Source organism: Myotis lucifugus, unplaced genomic scaffold (genome assembly GCF_000147115.1).
Source record: "Myotis lucifugus unplaced genomic scaffold, Myoluc2.0 scaffold_326, whole genome shotgun sequence".
Lineage (NCBI taxonomy): Eukaryota > Metazoa > Chordata > Mammalia > Chiroptera > Vespertilionidae > Myotis > Myotis lucifugus.
This window is the reverse complement of record NW_005871374.1, coordinates 191,293-208,297: the sequence shown is the minus strand read 5'-3', so window position 1 is coordinate 208,297 and position 17,005 is coordinate 191,293. Positions and strand designations below refer to the sequence as shown.

At 35.9% G+C, this 17,005-nt stretch overlaps 1 protein-coding gene across 16 annotated transcripts in view; it reads left to right on the top strand.

The window, feature by feature from the left end:
• PCDH15 (protocadherin related 15) overlaps window positions 1-17,005 on the top strand; it is a 537,899-nt gene that overhangs the window by 496,512 nt on the left and 24,382 nt on the right. For all 16 annotated transcript variants that reach the window (XM_023764291.1, XM_023764288.1, XM_023764290.1 and 13 more), the window contains 2 exons: window positions 9,521-9,697; window positions 15,214-15,432. In XM_023764291.1, the coding sequence (XP_023620059.1) occupies window positions 9,521-9,697; window positions 15,214-15,432 (396 nt within the window). The remainder of the gene's footprint in view (window positions 1-9,520; window positions 9,698-15,213; window positions 15,433-17,005) is intronic.

Here is a 17,005-nt window from a genome sequence, read left to right as displayed (position 1 = left end):
CTGAAATGTGTCTATAAATTATAGCTCCTGGTATATCAAATCATACTTTAGAAATCTCGTTGAAATATGTATTTCTAGGATGAGAATTAGAAAGTCTCTTAGAAAAAGAACCAATGAAATAGTAAACAATAGATGCTAGCACTTATATTCTTTATTAACAATGTTGTCTTAGACATTTTGCACATAGAGATAATGTTCTGGCTTACATTTTAAAAGGTTGTTAAGTTGGAGATTAGGTGACCGGTTATAAGTATATAGCAATAGTCCAGGAGAGAGATCACTGTGGCTTGGACTGGTGGTAGGGATGGAGATAAGGAGAAGTGATTACAATCCTATATAATAAAACCCTAATATGCAAATCAACCAAATAGTGGAATGACCGGTACTAAAATGTGCACTGACCACTACACTCAACGCAGGAGCTGCCCCCTGGTGGTCAATGCACTCCCACAGGGGGTGCGCCACTCAGCCAGAAGCTGGGCTCATGGCTGGCAAGTGCAGCAGTGGTGGTGGGAGCCTCTCCTGCCTCCACTGTAGGCAGGCGGTAAGGAGCAAGGGGTCCCAGACTGTGAGAGCCCTGGACTGCGAGAGGAATGTCTGACTGCCAGCTTAGGCCCAATCCCCCCAGGGGGAAACCCTCGAGGGGTCCCAGACTGCAAGAGGGCGCAGGCTGGGCTGAGGGACCCCCCCCCCCCATGCACAAATTTTGTGCACCGGGCCTCTAGTATGGGTATATTTTTGAGGGTACAATCCTACAAAATTTATTATGGATTGGATGTATGAGAAAAGGCATAAAACATGATGATTCCTGGGTTTGGGTCTGAGCAAAGGACAAAGTAAAAGTTGTTACGTTAACCATTGAAGAATTTGATAAAATTATACATGCGACAGTAATAGTATTCTGTAATCAATTTTGGTGGAAAGAAAGAACTGATTCTCAGTTAAATGCCAGACTGTAGGAAAGTGCTTTTATCCTGTGAAACATCATAGAGAGGGTATCTCCTAAGGCCATGAAAAGAAAGTTTCATGGTACCGAGAGCATTACTTAGCATATGTTCTGTGTCGAGTCTCTATGGGTCTATACTAACAGAGGAAATAAGTTCAGAATATCAGGAGAGCCTGCATAATATATCCCTCTGGCCATCTCAAAGCCTATTGATTTGTTTAGCCAGGCTTTTGAAGAAATATTGACAAGTACCTAAGATAGAGCTCCCTATGTTACTAGCTAACTATAAACCAATTTCCTGAACAAAAGGCTAAGTAGAGTGTATAATCATGAAATCTGAGGAGTTTCTTTAACTGTAGCAACAAATATCTAACATCTATGGCACCTTTTTTACTTGCTGGGTTTTGTGCAATTAATTAGTGTTATTCAATTAACTTCTCACAGGGACCCTTGGAAGTAGGTTTGAGTATTTTCTTCTTTGTACAGATGAGTTCTCTGAAACTCTGAGAAGTTGAGTGTTTTCCATAAAACAGTAGCGGTGTAGGTTTAATTTGGACTTACATCTGTGGGCCAACAGCAGGCTGGGTTCCTAAATATTCCCTCTGTTAATGTTTTAGGAGGCAAACTTAATTAAAAATCCAACATCTTTTCTTGGGAGTGAGCTGAGCACACAGTGCCAGAAACTCTTATATGGTAATTTTAGTTTGGCTTATTCACACAGTTATGTAATTGAGAAGATGGCTGCTGTAATATTTTAGTGTGAAAAATAGCTATGAAACTATTTCAGTTAAGACTACATTTAATTTTTTATAAGGCAATTTCTGATTGCAAGTAATTGAAGATACATGTATGGGTAACTAGATAAAGTGATGTTGTAAATTAAAATTTAGGAACATCTTCTAAAAATAACTTGGTCTGAGAATAAATCAATTAACTGAGTCAGTTATGTATTAGTATTCTTAGTTTAGATTTTTTAAAAAAAGGTTTTGCATAGAAAAAATGTTTCAGTTAAATTTTCCCTTCAATATTTATCTAAGAAAATTGTTTAAATAAATAATTTTTATATTGGACATTAATTATGTGGTAGCACAGTAAAACATGTTATATATATTTATATATAAGCATAGATAACAAACATATGTAACACATAAACATTAATATATTTACATAAAATGTATACATGTATTTATATTTATATGCATATAAAATATACACTATGTTAATTATATTAACATATTTTCTTGGAAGTTTAGTTATTAAAACTTTATTTAAAGATAATGTAGTAACATATTACTACTAAGTATTGTAAGTTTCAGATCTTATAAAATAGAAAAATAACCCCTAAGTGAAAATTTAATTTTCTTTTTTTTTATATTTTATTGATTTTTTACAGAGAGGAAGGGAGAGGGATAGAGAGTTATAAACATCGATGAGAGAGAAACATCGATCAGCTGCCTTCTGCAGGCCCGCTACTGGGGATGTGCCCGCAACCGAGGTACATGCCCTTGACTGTAATCGAACCTGGGACCCTTGAGTCCACAGGCTGATGCTCTATCCACTGAGCCAAACCGGTTAGGGCTAATTTTCATTTTTTATAATTATTATACTAATTCATTTGCACTGCATTTGCTTCTCAATCAATCAAATGCAGTTATTTGTTTTGAAACAGTTTGCCATAATCAAATATTAATCTGCTATGCATTTGATTGAACTACTTGTATTTTATATTGATATATTGCTTCCAAGAATTTAGGTTCAAGGCAAATTTAAATGACTGGATTTTTCTATAATACAAAGTTGTATCAAACTCTATCATGAGCAACCCTGCAACTTTAAGCAGAATGCAAAATTCATGATCAACACAATTTCAGAGTCTAGTAGGACCAATTAGAGTAGGACCAGCAGTGATGGCGAACCTTTTGAGCTCAGCGTGTCAGCATTTTGAAAAACCCTAACTTAACTCTGGTGCCGTGTCACATATAGAAATTTTTTGATATTTGCAACCATAGTAAAACAAAGACTTATATTTTTGATATTTATTTTATATATTTAAATGCCATTTAACAAAGAAAAACCAAAAAAATGAGTTCGCGTGTCATCTCTGACACGTGTGTCATAGGTTCGCCATCACTGGTAGGGAAATTGGACAAATGTTGCTACCATGAGAGAATTAGAAACATGACCCAGGCTTTGGTACACCTGGACCTTAAAATGAAATATGCATACTAGTTCTAATGCGATGGAAATAGACTCAGGCAAACTTCAGCAAGTGGAACTTTATTGGAAGGCTGTTGAGAGCAGACAATATCAATAAAGGGATGGAAAACAGGCTGGGAAATAGTCAAGAACAAGGGCAGCTGCAGAGGCCTGTAAAGCAACAGCAGGTATAGGTGGATATGCAGTTTCTGTCTGGTGCACCTCCAGTGCATGACTTCCAACCCTTTCAAAATTGTGAGTCTTTGTGAGTCTGGCTGATGTGGCTCAGGTGGTTGGTCCACCACACCAAAAGGTGGCGGATTCAGTTCCTGATCAGGGCACATACCCAGGTTGCGGGTTCGATCCCTGGGAAGCAACTGTTCAATGTTTCTCTCTCACATGGATGTTTCTCTCTTTCTTCTCTGTAAATCAAAGATCAATAAAAAAAAATTTTGAAAAGAAAAATATTCTTTGACTCAAGAACCAAATTCCAGAGAAAACGAAATGGCCTGCTCTGAGTCACATGCAGCCTTTGATGGCATAGGGTGATGGCAGGACGGGACCACTGATTAAAATCCTACTAGATGTGACGGTTGGAGACAAAGCTAAATGCTTCAAATTAGGGAAAGGGTATAAATGCTTTGCAGCTAAAAAGCTACAAAGTCCACTTGGGAAATGGAGGCATTAATGCCTTTTTTATCCATGCCTTCTTTTCGTGGATCTTATAAGAATTAAGTACAATTTTGTGGTATAGAGAGCACAGTCCCAAGCAGGTAACTACCCGTGAAGGAAACAGCTGATGAAAGCAGCACTGTGCTTCCCATTTGCTAAGGAGTAGTTCACAGGATGACATTTTGTTACCAAAACGGATGGTGAGGAATTGATGATGACTTTCTTGTTATTATTGTTTCTGTTGGGGGAAAAAACAATTAGAACTTATTTTATAGTGTGTTTGAACAATTTTTAATTAAGCAGTTCTGACCAGAATTCACACAGATTGACGAGGAGAAAAGCAGCTTATGCAATTGGAAATTCTGCAACTTCACGGTTGTTTCACTGTGGGAATAGGAAATCAAGGAAAGGGAATATTGAATAATCTTTTGTTTTATATGTACAGTTTGCTCAAAATCTTTTCATATTACCTGCTGTGACTGGTAATGTGCAGACTCATTTAATAAGACTAAGTAGTGTTTCTGAAGCCCAGTTATTAAGTTCATCTGCGTGTGCACTCTGGCCAAAAATTGCATGAGCAGGGGTTTGTGGTAAAGAAAGGAGTTAGTTTATTAGAATTGGCCAAACTCGATCTGGGCTAGCTCATGCATTGAAAGACACAACTTCCCAATGACACAGAGGTTATACGTTATATAGGGAAAAATCAGGAGACGTCGTGGATTAGGGGTTTAGGGTACTGTTAGGAGCTGATTGGTCAGAGGTGAGATAAGGGTAATACATAATTTATTTAGGTGTTAAGAGCAACTCCAAGATCAGCTTCTGTGTCCAAAACCAATTTCAAGGAGAGCTTGCTAAAGGGGCCATTCCATGTTAGTGCTAAGGAGCTGAAACATAACTTAGATCAAGATGTTATCTTTAGCACTGCAGATGGGATTCAGTGGTTGAGGGTCAACAGATGAACCAGGAGGTCACAGTTCTATTCCCAGTCAAGGCATACTGGTATGTCCAGGTTGTGGGCTTGGTTCCCAGTAGGGGGCGTAGGAGGCAATCGATCAATGATTCATTGATGTTTCTATCTCTCTCTCCCTCCCTCTGTCATAAATCAATAAAAGCATTTTAAAAAAGATGTCATCTTTAGCCTGCCAAGGGCTAATACCTGTGACCATTCATCAGAATGGGGCTATCTGCTGCCACAGGGGTCAGAGAGGGTGAGTGACTAAGGTCAGATCAGTGAAGTGTGCTGAGAGAGAAAGAAAAAAAAATTATAATTTCAAAACTACAGTTTAAATAAACTCAGAATTATGAGGACCCTCGGTTTCCCTGGGAGCATGAGAAACAATTTCCTTTAGCTATCTGCTTGTACCATGGGTCAAATAAAAACAAATCTGGATTTTTTAGAAGAAAAGAAGCTTTATTTAAAAGATTAATCGGGGAGCCTGGGAGAGGGAGACTATTGTAATAGGGAGAGCTCCTGCCAGCACTTAAAGGTTAGGCAGAAAAGGGCTTTTCTTTTATAGGGAGGAGTAAACAAGGCTAGAAAAAACCTGTGTGGGCAAGCCAGAGGATCACACAGATCAGAGAATGTTTTACCTTGACCTCACTGCTATGGGAGGGGCCTTTTGGTGGGGGGTGGGGGGGTAATGTGGAATGCTGCCTCAGGCTAAGGGTGGGTCAAAGTTTAGAGGCTTGGAGGAAGTGGAGAGACTTAACCAGGGTTAGGTTAACAAGAATTTGTTCTGATTGATCTGTGAGGACAAAAAATTCAACTAATCACTTCTGAAGTAAAGAATGGGAATTTGCAGGATCTGTGCCTGGCTTTGTCCCAGGTAAACAAAGGGGCCTCCAGGAGTCTTTATGAGCCTTATATAAGCCAGGGAGGGAAAGGCTCTTCTTCACAGTAACACTTTCCTGGAACATAAGGCGGGTGGGGGGGATACTTCTTAACCCTTGCTATTTTTTGAGGAGCACAGGAATTAGTAAAATTCAATATTGTCGAGTATAAAAGGGAGTATTGTGTGAACATGTATTTCATATTTCCAGGAAGGTAATTAGAGTATTACTCTATTAGAGGTCTTCAAATATTATGCTTTTTATGGCAGGTATTAAACTAGCGGTTCTCAACCTGTGGGTCGCAACCCCTTTGGGGGTCGAATGACCCTTTCACAGGGGTCGCCTAAGACCATCGGAAAACACATATATAATTACATATTATTTTTGTGATTAATCACTATGCTTTAATTATGTTCAATTTGTAACAATGAAAATACATCCTGCATATCAGATGTTTACATTACGATTCATAACAATAGCAAAATTACAGTTAGGAAGTAGCAACGAAAATAATTTTATGGTTGGGGGTCACCACAGCATGAGAAACTGTATTAAAGGGTCGCAGCATTAGGAAGGTTGAGAACCACTGTATTAAACCATAGAGCAATAATGATAGTATAAAATATAGACCCCCATGCCCATCCTAATTTAAAACAGAGCCCTACATTATTATTATTTTTTTTAATTATGTTAGGGCCCTAGCCAGTTTTGCTTAGTGGATAGAGCATCAGCCTGCTGACTGAAGGGTTCCAGGTTCAATTCCCGTCAAGGGCACATGCCTGGGTTGTGGGCTCGATCCCCAGTAGGGGGCGTGCAGGAGGCAGCCAATCAATGATTCTCTCTCATCATTGATGTTTCTATTTCTCTCTCTCCTTCTCCTTTCCTCTCTGAAATCAATAAAAATATATTTTAAAAAAATTATGTTAGGTACATCTCCAAAAACAGTTTTTCTATAAATACAATGTGAGGGGGAGAGAAGGTGACTAAAAGACTGTAGAAGAGAATCACTCTGAGCACTATTAGCACAAGTTTGTATTTGAAAATGCCAGGCTTGGGAAGTCTCCCAAGGCCCTTGGGGAAGCAGGGCAGAATGTTTTATGGGGCTTTAGCAGGAGAAAATTGGCTGAAGTTGAACTAGTTTTGAGAACTTATGGATTAGCAGCCAATGGGTAGTCTGGGAAATCAATGTGGTGCAGGGGAGTAGGTAGAGGTCAAGGTCATGTGCATTTAGGGACTAGAATATGTGTGGGCCACAGTGGAAAATTTTTTATTTTTTAGGAACTTTGGCAGAATATTGTATTTAATAAATATGTCTCTATTATTACTATTACTACTTTTGCATTGGAATGGAATGCATTTTTCTCCACATTATAGACCTAAAATCTCATCAGTGTTTATGGAAACCAGTGGTCATGCATAACCTCTACTCTTTTGAGATGTTAGCCAGCTTTAACACCATATTATCTAAAACTTGATACCACTGCCACCATAAAAACTTCCCCTCAAGTGCAAAACACTGGGCTTCACAAAGAAACAATTCAGGTAGTTCAAGGTAACTGAGATGAAGCAGAGAGGGAATTTGTCCTCCATATTCAATACAACAGATGATAGGAAGAAGCAGCCTGAATCCTATAAAGACCTTACCCTCTTTTAAGAACATCTATGCTCAGATACACATTTCAAGAAAGATAATAAAGCATCATATATTAATCTCTATGCTTTAGTCTCTCCTTTATGTTTTCCTTTAAACAAAGAATGATCTTTAAAAGTTGAATGAATTAGAAATGGGAGAAACATATAAATGCAAAAATTAGGCTAAATTGATAACTATTATTATATTGTATGGAACAATTGCTGTGTGCTAAAAACTCTGCATAGATTTCAGAGTAAAAGGTCTCACTTATTTAATGCACACAATGATACCATGCAGTTGATGATTTCTTCATTTTTTACTTAAGGAAACAGAGTTTAAGAGCTGAAAATTACTTGCCTAAGGCTATGCTGTTGATAAGTAAAGGAGCTGAAAATTTAAGTCAGACCTCTGCACTCTTTATCACTATGTTATTACTATCTGTGCCTCCTACAAAATGTCAGAGTATAGTGTGATTTGACTTCAAGCCCTCTCTTATTTTTAAATGAGCATAAGTCTTTAAGAAAAGAACCCTGAAGCCCTAACCGGTTTGGCTTAGTGGATAGAGCGTCGGCCTGTGGACTGAGGGGTCCCAGGTTCGATTCCCGTCAAGGGTATATACCTTGGTTGCGGGCACATCCCCAGTGGGAGGTGTGCAGGAGGCAGCTGATCGATGTTTCTCTCTCATCAATGTTTCTAACTCTATCCCTCTCACTTCCTCTCTGTAAAAAAAAAAAAAAAAAAAAAAAAAGAACCCTGAAACAGGCCGGATGATGTTAGACTAGTCCAGGTCTTGCAGTCATTCCTTTCCGGTTCAACTCCTAACTAGTATTTGATGAATGGATTTACTCCTCCTACTTATTCCCACGTATTCTTTTGCTTATTCTTCAGTAAGAGTCTCATTGCAAAGATACCTTGAGGCAGAGAGACCCCAGGTATGAGGTGGTGAGACAAAAGGAACAGAATGATTGGCACTTCACCAAGAGAGACTTCAACCATGCTGTTTTATACAGTTTTAAAACTATCAAACACAGCATTTTGCCATCATTGGCAATGCCCCACAGCGTGCACATCATAGGCTTGTGTACAATGGTGCAGCCATTTCTTCCGAAGTTTAATATCTTGTTGTTCTTTTAATAGGGCAAATCAAGCACACACCAGATTCTAGGCAACATTATTATTATTTTTTTTTAATGGGGCAGAAAGCAGGTCAATTTTGGCATCTGAAATAAAGGTTATTTTTTGGTATATCAAAGGAATTCAAAATTTTCCCCTCCCTACCCCAAAATGCCTTAGACTAGAGCATGAACTCCAAAAGGAGTGTTGAATCTATAGATAATGTTTTAAAATATTTGTCATGTATGGCTGTTAAATTAATTCACATTTATGTGTATTAATATTTAAAATATGCATGCTAGTATTAACCTATAAGGATTAGTAATATAAAGTTTTTAATAAGGGAAAGATCATTAAGGAAATTGTCACTTGTGGTAACGTAAAAACAAATGCTTATATGGCAATAATTTGTACTTTCAATTAACATCAAGTTATGTAATTTTAAAATGTATTTTCTAAAAAATTGCCTATAGGTTAACATTTTTTGTCATTTCTATTGAATATTACTGATTTCATACCCAATGATATATCTTTTAGTTGTTTATATTCACCTAAACAGCTTCTGATATTGCCATGCAGTATTTTTATCTTAACCTGGTGAACTTGCCTTAGCAACATAACTCTACATTCTCCCATTCCTATAATCCCCTAAGGATCTTCATACCCTTAGGGAAAAAAGGTATCCTAGTCCTGCACCTTAGCATATAGCTATGTGTTCTACATCACAAAACCTTATGGGAAGTGTAGTTTACCACATTAGCCATATGACCTCGGGAGTTCTAAGACCCCATGGCTCTTATAAAGCACAGACAGCTTTATTTGTACAACACGGTTGGCATTTCCCATGAGCTAAGTAAAAGCTCAAATGCTATCATAAATTCAAAAAGCCAAGACTTAAGTAGGACATGGCTGGTGACCTCTTTCTATCTTACTCAGCTTCCAGCATCATTGTGAATTAAATGCTGAAAAAATATAGAGAATTTTTTTTCAAGGGTTCATATTCAGTAAACATTAGCAAAAACTAGGCTGTCATCATTTTTCATTTACTAAATGTCATTTCAAGTTGAGAGTTATGTTTCCCCCCGGAAAGCGTGTCAGAATGTCATGTGCATACTTGGTTTGATTTATAGGATTTTGGATCGCTATGTTCAGGAGCAAATTCCTGGTGCCAAAGTTGTGGTGGAGTCCATTGGTGCTCGCCGGCACGGAGATGCCTTTTCTCTGGAAGATTACAGCAAGTGCGACTTGACCGTCTATGCAATTGACCCTCAGACCAACAGAGCCATCGACAGAAAAGAGCTTTTTAAGTAAGTAATTTTATTGTCAGTAATAGTTTTCTGGTTACAATATCACTCATAGATAATCCTGATTTAAAGCTATGAGTATAAGTACTTGAAGTTTAAAACCCACCAAACTGTTGTTGAAAGTGAAGTCTAAGCAAAAATATTCCAAGACACACTACCTAGGGTCCTCACACCTGGAAGTTTTGAGGTCCAAGCGTGGGATAGAGTGACCTCAGAGGGTCATTTTTCCTTTTGGCATCAGAAGGCCCCTTATACTTATGAACAAGTAGCCATTTACTGAGATCAGCTCACCTCAGCTCCCACTCTCGCTCCAAGGCCCCGGATGTTTAGGAAGCAAGTACAGATTCTTTCTTAAAGAGGCAATTTGCCTTCAACATTATCAGTAGGTTTACATTTTAAGAACAAATCTTGCTTTCTTCAAGGTCTTACTGAACCAGCAAAAATTAGTATCTGACTTTTCCCTTAACTTGAGGTGGGGGGTTAATTACTTCCATCTAAGGTCATACCCTATGTTATATTTTATCCTGATGTGAATTTGAATATTTGAGTTATAAATCCTAAAAACAAAGAAAATATGGGATCTGAAACAAAATGCTACTTCATATTTTCCCTTGGAAGTTATTACAGAACAGTTTAATGTTAGTTTTCTCTTTAATCTAGTGACACCTAGTGTCCAACAGATTCTTAAAATGTAGTTCTTACCTAAATTAAAACACATTTTTAGTTGAAAAATATATATTGATATATGATATATACATATATATATTCACATATTTTAGGTCTGTGTGTTCATAAATACACATTTCAATATTCATAATTTCAGAATTTATTTTCCTTTATATATACTAACCATATACAGAAATATCTGCTTATACAAATTTGCATACATATTCATATGTGGGTAAATTTATTTAGTAAATGTCTATCCATTTGTTTATTAAAACACATAAATTTAAAAATTAAAATGGTATTAAATACTATTTCATTGTTTCTAAAATAGGAGCAATGAAACTTTGTTAATGAACAGATTTAAAATAAACTACATTCAGAACAGATTATATTAGTTTTAAAATAAAACTTACTAATTTTTTTAAAAGAGCACATATAGTTTTAACTTGTGTACCTTTCTTGTATGTTCAGCCTGTTTAACACTAATCTCTCCAGAGGGTAAATGAGAGATGAAGATAGAGAAAGCTGTCTATTCTACAAGCCATGTTTAAAATACAGTGTTTAACCATACTTATACTTTATAATAGAATCTGACTATCAAACTCTGATAAAGCTTCTTTCAGCTTCCTAAGCCCAGAAAAAATAACCTTAAATTTAGAATACTGAAAATTCAATTAGATGAAAAACTAATTATTAGAATCTAGTTAAAATAATTCTGTATTGTACAGATAAAACAGTGGTCTACCTGACTTGCTTTATTAAGCAAATCAACCTTATCCAAGTGGAATGTGTGTGGGCAGATGTGTTAACCATTGTCCATTCTACAAACCTGTTTTGGAGACCCAGATTGTGTACCTACTAGGGAAATAGGCAGCTGCCCTCTACTGTTTTGGTGTGACTTTCTGTGAAGCACAGAGTAGCTTCTCCTGCTCACCTTCCCTTTTATTTCTATATCAACATGTACATTACAACACCAGCAGCATCATGGTAAAATGCAGGGTAGACTGCTGGCGAACACATGGTACTTTGAAAGCTGTGTCCCACACAAGTAAATGGAGAAGGAATACATGTTGGTACATGATCCATCAGTTGACTGAATCAGAAGACATGCAATTTGGTTTAGGAATTTATCTCATCTTAGGAACAGAGCAGTGCTCAGTTAATATTGGCAAGATCCTGGGATGAGATGTGTTTGCCTCACCCGTTTAAGCAGCAACTAAGTAAACTGGATGAGAATAAAGAGAATGTCACATTTCTTCATGTTGTTGAATTTGACAGATCTATTTACTGTCTAGGATGAGTAAGCAGAGGGGAAAATGGGATCAGTAATAAATGCTGAAAAACAAAGAAAAGCCAATAATATACTGATAACTCGGAGACTATCTCTGGAAATATTCTCCTACTGGAACCATTGGAAATAATTTAACATTTTTTAGTGGAAAGCAAGATGGTAGGAGATTGTGAAATGGTGTATGTATTTTACATGCCCTGAACCCTTCCCCTCTTTCTGCTAAAAGAACTGCAGGAGAGGATGGAGAGAATCATCCCTCTCCAACAACAGGCCAAGTGGATTATGCCATTTCTCCTCTGCTCACACTGACTGGGTTTGGGTTAGCACACATTCCAGGGAGAACCAATTCAATTATTTATTCAGAGATTAATGTAGTTTAAGGAGATAGTAGAATTCGTAGTCCTGAAATCAAAAAAAGTATAAAACAAAAGCCTGAAGTTTCTTGGGGCCAATTTTTTCACTTCAGGGAGAAAACCTAAAATCCATTGAGAGTCTGGATTCAACGTTGCTAGAAAAGAGAAATCATCTGAAAAATAATTTGGCAGCGTGAAGTATATACATGCAAAGTTCATAACATATTAACAAAAAGATAAAAATCATAAAGAGATCAAAATCTATTTAGAGGTCAATTAAGATACAACCTGATAATTCCAGGTTCCCTTGACATAAAAATTACAGTAGTTATTACAGAATTAAAAACTGAAAATACAACTAAGAGATTTTATTCTATTACAGGCAAAATCAATGAAAAGGCTCTCAAGTGTCCTTCAAAAGTATCTAAATGTGCTTTAAAACCACTGAAACAGAAATAAAAATTACTGATTATAAAGGAATAAAATTAGATAAGTCTAACACATTCCACCTGCATGTAAAATATCAAAGACAAATCAAATTTATAAAATTTTCAGGAAAAATATTGATTCAAGAATAGTTTACCTAGGCAAGTTGTTTTGCATGTATAAATCAAAAAGAAAAATATTGTAAATCAGATACGGGTTCAACAACAATCAACTCTTCTGGTAAAAAAATTAAAAATTTACCTAAATTGGTAAATAAACCAAAATAAACATCTTAAAAAATGAGCTGTTTTAGTGTAAAAAGACTGAGATCTTCCTTTAGGTGATTTGATATAAATGCAGGAATCCAAAAGAATTGTGATTTCTCAATGGAATCTGCACAATAGGGGTACAATTTTCTTTGCAGTTAATGGTCTTACTCTCCTTCTGACCTTTCCGTTTCTAATAAATATAGTATTTCCTTTGAAATTACTCTAGATCTATACTTCATTTGGAATTTATTACTTTTTCTGATAAATGGTTGAAACAAAAAGTTTTAGCATTACATCCTATTCTAGTACTTGGAGCAATAGTTAAACCTTTATTACATTATTTTATCATGTATAAAAATAACCTAGGTAAATTGCTATAGAGTATATTGTTTACCTACAAAAGCATATTTATAAAAAAAATCCTAGTTGCTTTATATTATAATAAGGAAATAAGTAAAAATAGGTGTAGCTTAAAACTAAAATTGAATGATCTAATCCATTCGATTTATTGAATAGGGAAGACTAAGAAGCTAACCTGTGGAATTCATATGTGATGGCAGCCATCTCTCTATTTTTTTTCTCTATGGAATCTTTATGAGCAATGTATTAACTAGATTTAAAACCAGCATAATCACATTGTATTCAGAAAATTAGAATGCAATGTGTCAGAAAGTATAAAATGTACAAGTTTGACATCTTTGATTACCACTTAATGGTGAAATGTGAACCCATTTTCATTTATTTTTTCAGATTTCTTTGTATTTTTTCACATTTTAAATCAAAGTATGCTATTTTGATATTAAGAAATATATTTCTAAATTAATATTTTTGCTTTGTATATTCTATATAAAATCACAATTATATAAAAACATTTATTAATACTTTAAAAAAAAAGGTTAGGTTTGAGTATACCAAAATGTTAGTTGTGGTTGTCTTTGCATTGTAAGCCTATGAACAATGTTGCTTTTTGAAATATTTTGTGTTTACCAATGTTCTATAGTAAGATATTTGACCTTTATTAATCAAATTAAAAAAAATGCCTAAGACATGTAGTTTTATGGCATTAAGGATACAAATGTTGCATTAATATTATAGGATTTATAAGAGACTTTTTTAATGTTCCCTAGGAATTTTGGGCGAGCAAAAGACACATAAAACAGCCTATTTATTACAATACTAGAGGCCCGGTGCACGAAATTCATGCAAGAGTAGGCCTTCCTTCCCCCAGCTGCCAGCACTGGCTTACCTCTGGCACCCAGGACCCGGGCTTCCCTTGCAGCCCCAGCTTCGTACGGAAGGTCATCCGGTCTAATTAGCATATTATGCTTTTATTATTATAGATAAAATATGTAACAAAATTGTTCAAGCTAATAAAATTAAGTAGCAATTATTCCTTGAGTCCTCTCCCAATACAATGCCCATAGTTGGAATTGCATTACTTAGAGGACCTGTTTGCCAGAACTAGTGGATTAAATTGACCACCAATTCTCGTCATTCTGATTACACTGATTACTACCTGTATTACTTATTGTCTTTTCTTTCTAAACAGAAAATACCTTTTAATTTGTTCACCTTTAGCCTTTGTTTTAGTTTGATATTTGAATGTTGATATTTAAGATGGTGTGTGGAATACAAGTATATTTTAGTCCAAAGGCTTGAATTGGTGGTCTGATTTGTTTCAATAACTGTATAGCTTTGTGGTCTGCAGTAAATCAATAATGTGATGTTCAATTTTACAGGATTATTCTAAGGACCCAAGGAAATAAAATGCTGGAATGTAATTTTAAGCTCTGCTATAAAATTTAGAATATTATGTTTTACTTGAGACCTGATGCATGAAATTCGTGCAAGAGTAGGCTTTCCTTCCCCCAGCTGCTGGCACCGGCTTCCCTCTGGTACCCAGGACCCGGGCTTCCCTCGCAGCCCCGGCTTTATCCAGAAGGATGTCTGGTCTAATTAGCATATTATGCTTTTATTATTATAGATTCCACCAGAATAACATAATAATGTTAATAATCTCAACATAGTGATATTAAGTTCAGTGATATTGATAATGACTTTTCCCAAGCCTATAAGCATATTAACACTCCGGTGTGGGGTGAATTTCCCGCCAAAATATAAGATGGCTCTGTCTTTTGGTTTTGTTCCATCCACCAAAAGGGTGGATTACAAACAAATATTTGGTTATACGCAGTTACAATCGGCCCGAGTTTACACGTTTCCCGCACTCCACCGCAAATCTATATGAACCGAGTTAAAGACGGCTCCCGCGGAGTACGCGCAATTCACGCGAGCCGACTTAACTCGTTTCCCCCACTCCAAGTGTTAAGGGTCATTGTTATTAATGTTGTTGTGTACATAGATATGTAATTACTCTTTTTTATATCTCTTGCTTTTTATGTGTGTTTTTTAATTCATAAGACTCTGAGTGTATGTTTCATTTAAAAATATTAGATTTGCAAAAGATTTTATTTTAATATTATTTATTTTACTCTTTATTTAACAATAAAGATTCTTGGATGGCAAACTGCTCGATATCAATAAAGACTTTCAACCGCATTATGGGGAAGGAGGACGCATTCTGGAGATCCGGACTCCAGAGGCAGTGACCAGCATCAAGAAGCGAGGAGAAAGTCTAGGCTACACAGAAGGGGCCTTGCTGGCTCTGGCCTTCATCATTATCCTCTGCTGTATTCCTGCCGTCCTGGTGGTTTTGGTCAGCTACAGACAGTGAGTATTCATGGACGCTCAATGTTCGGTGAGAATATTGGGAAATGGGTTAAGAAGAGAGATAGCCCTGTGGGTGTCACAAAATAAAACTAAATAAAAAAGAATAATACATCATATAAATTGCTGTTATAACAAACACTAAGAAATAACGGTAGAACTGCTATTCATCATTTCAAATACCTACAGGGAAAGTTCTTACATATTATTTTACCATTGTCTTTGTTCTCTAACACTGAGAGTTAAATAAGAAAAGATCATCCCAATCTTAAAGTTAAAAAGTATGCTCTACATCAAGCTGCTATAGGACTATTTTCAATCACAAAAGTAATGTGAAGAGCAAATATAACACTTACGTTGATATATTGGAGTTCCATGCATCCATAACAAATCAATTGTTATGCCATATTTAAAGCCAATGAAAACACTTAATACTGGATAAATTGTTTTGAATTATTAAGCTATCAACCAAATGTTAATATTCATGTTAAATATAGTTTACATTGTAGCTACCGTGTTTTATTCAACTATTTCCAAAAGAACTTTGTTATATCTTACTAGCAATATTATCATTGAGAAAATTTTAATTTTTTAAAAATATATTTTATTGATTTTTTACAGAGAGAAAGGGGGAGGGATAGAGAGTTAGAAACATCGATGAGGGAGAAACATCGATCATCTGCCTCCTGCACACCCCCTATTGGGGATGTGACCACAACCAAGATACATGCCCTTGACCAGAATCAAATCTGGGACCCTTGAGTCCGCAGGCCGACGCTCTATCCACTGAGCCAAACCGGTTAGGGCGAGAAAATTGTATTTGACACACAGTGCAATGAACAAAAACTAGATATTAAACTCAGTGTCTGAAATTTTTTAAAAAATTAATATGCCTAATATTTGAACACTTGTAGATGCATTGTTTAATTATTTTTAGTTCAGTAATCAACTCAAAACTATGAATTAATTTTAGCTACTGCTATTTTATAGATTAGCATAACAAAACAAAATGAGTTTTCACTGCTCATGTTTCAAAGTAAAATTCTATTTTTAAAAGTCTAACTTTTGTGCCTTCATATTCTGCTTATAAATAAGATTGGAATGAATGGGTTTTTTAATATCAAAATGTGTCTTAAATTCTCAATGCATGGAAAACAAAGAAGCAAATATTTAAAAAGTGCCATGAATTCATTGCCCAGGAGTAGCAACTTTCAGGTTCTAAGTGAGGCAAAGAGTATAATCAGAGCTTGCTGACTAATTCTATTCCTTTATTTTTTAATTAAATTTATTGGGGTGACATCAGTTAATAAGATGATAAAAGTTTCACGTGTATAGTTCTATGATAGATGATCTATATAAAGTGCCCAGTACTCACAGTCAATCATCTTCTAACACTTATATTTAAACTCCTTTACACTTTATTACTGCCAATCCCCTCCCTCTGCTGCTGTATCTATGAGTTTCCATCTTACATCCCACATGAGTGAAATCATATGGTTCTTAGCTTTTTATGACTTACTTATTTCACTTAGCATAATATTCTCAAACTCCATCCATGTTGTCACAAATGGCATCA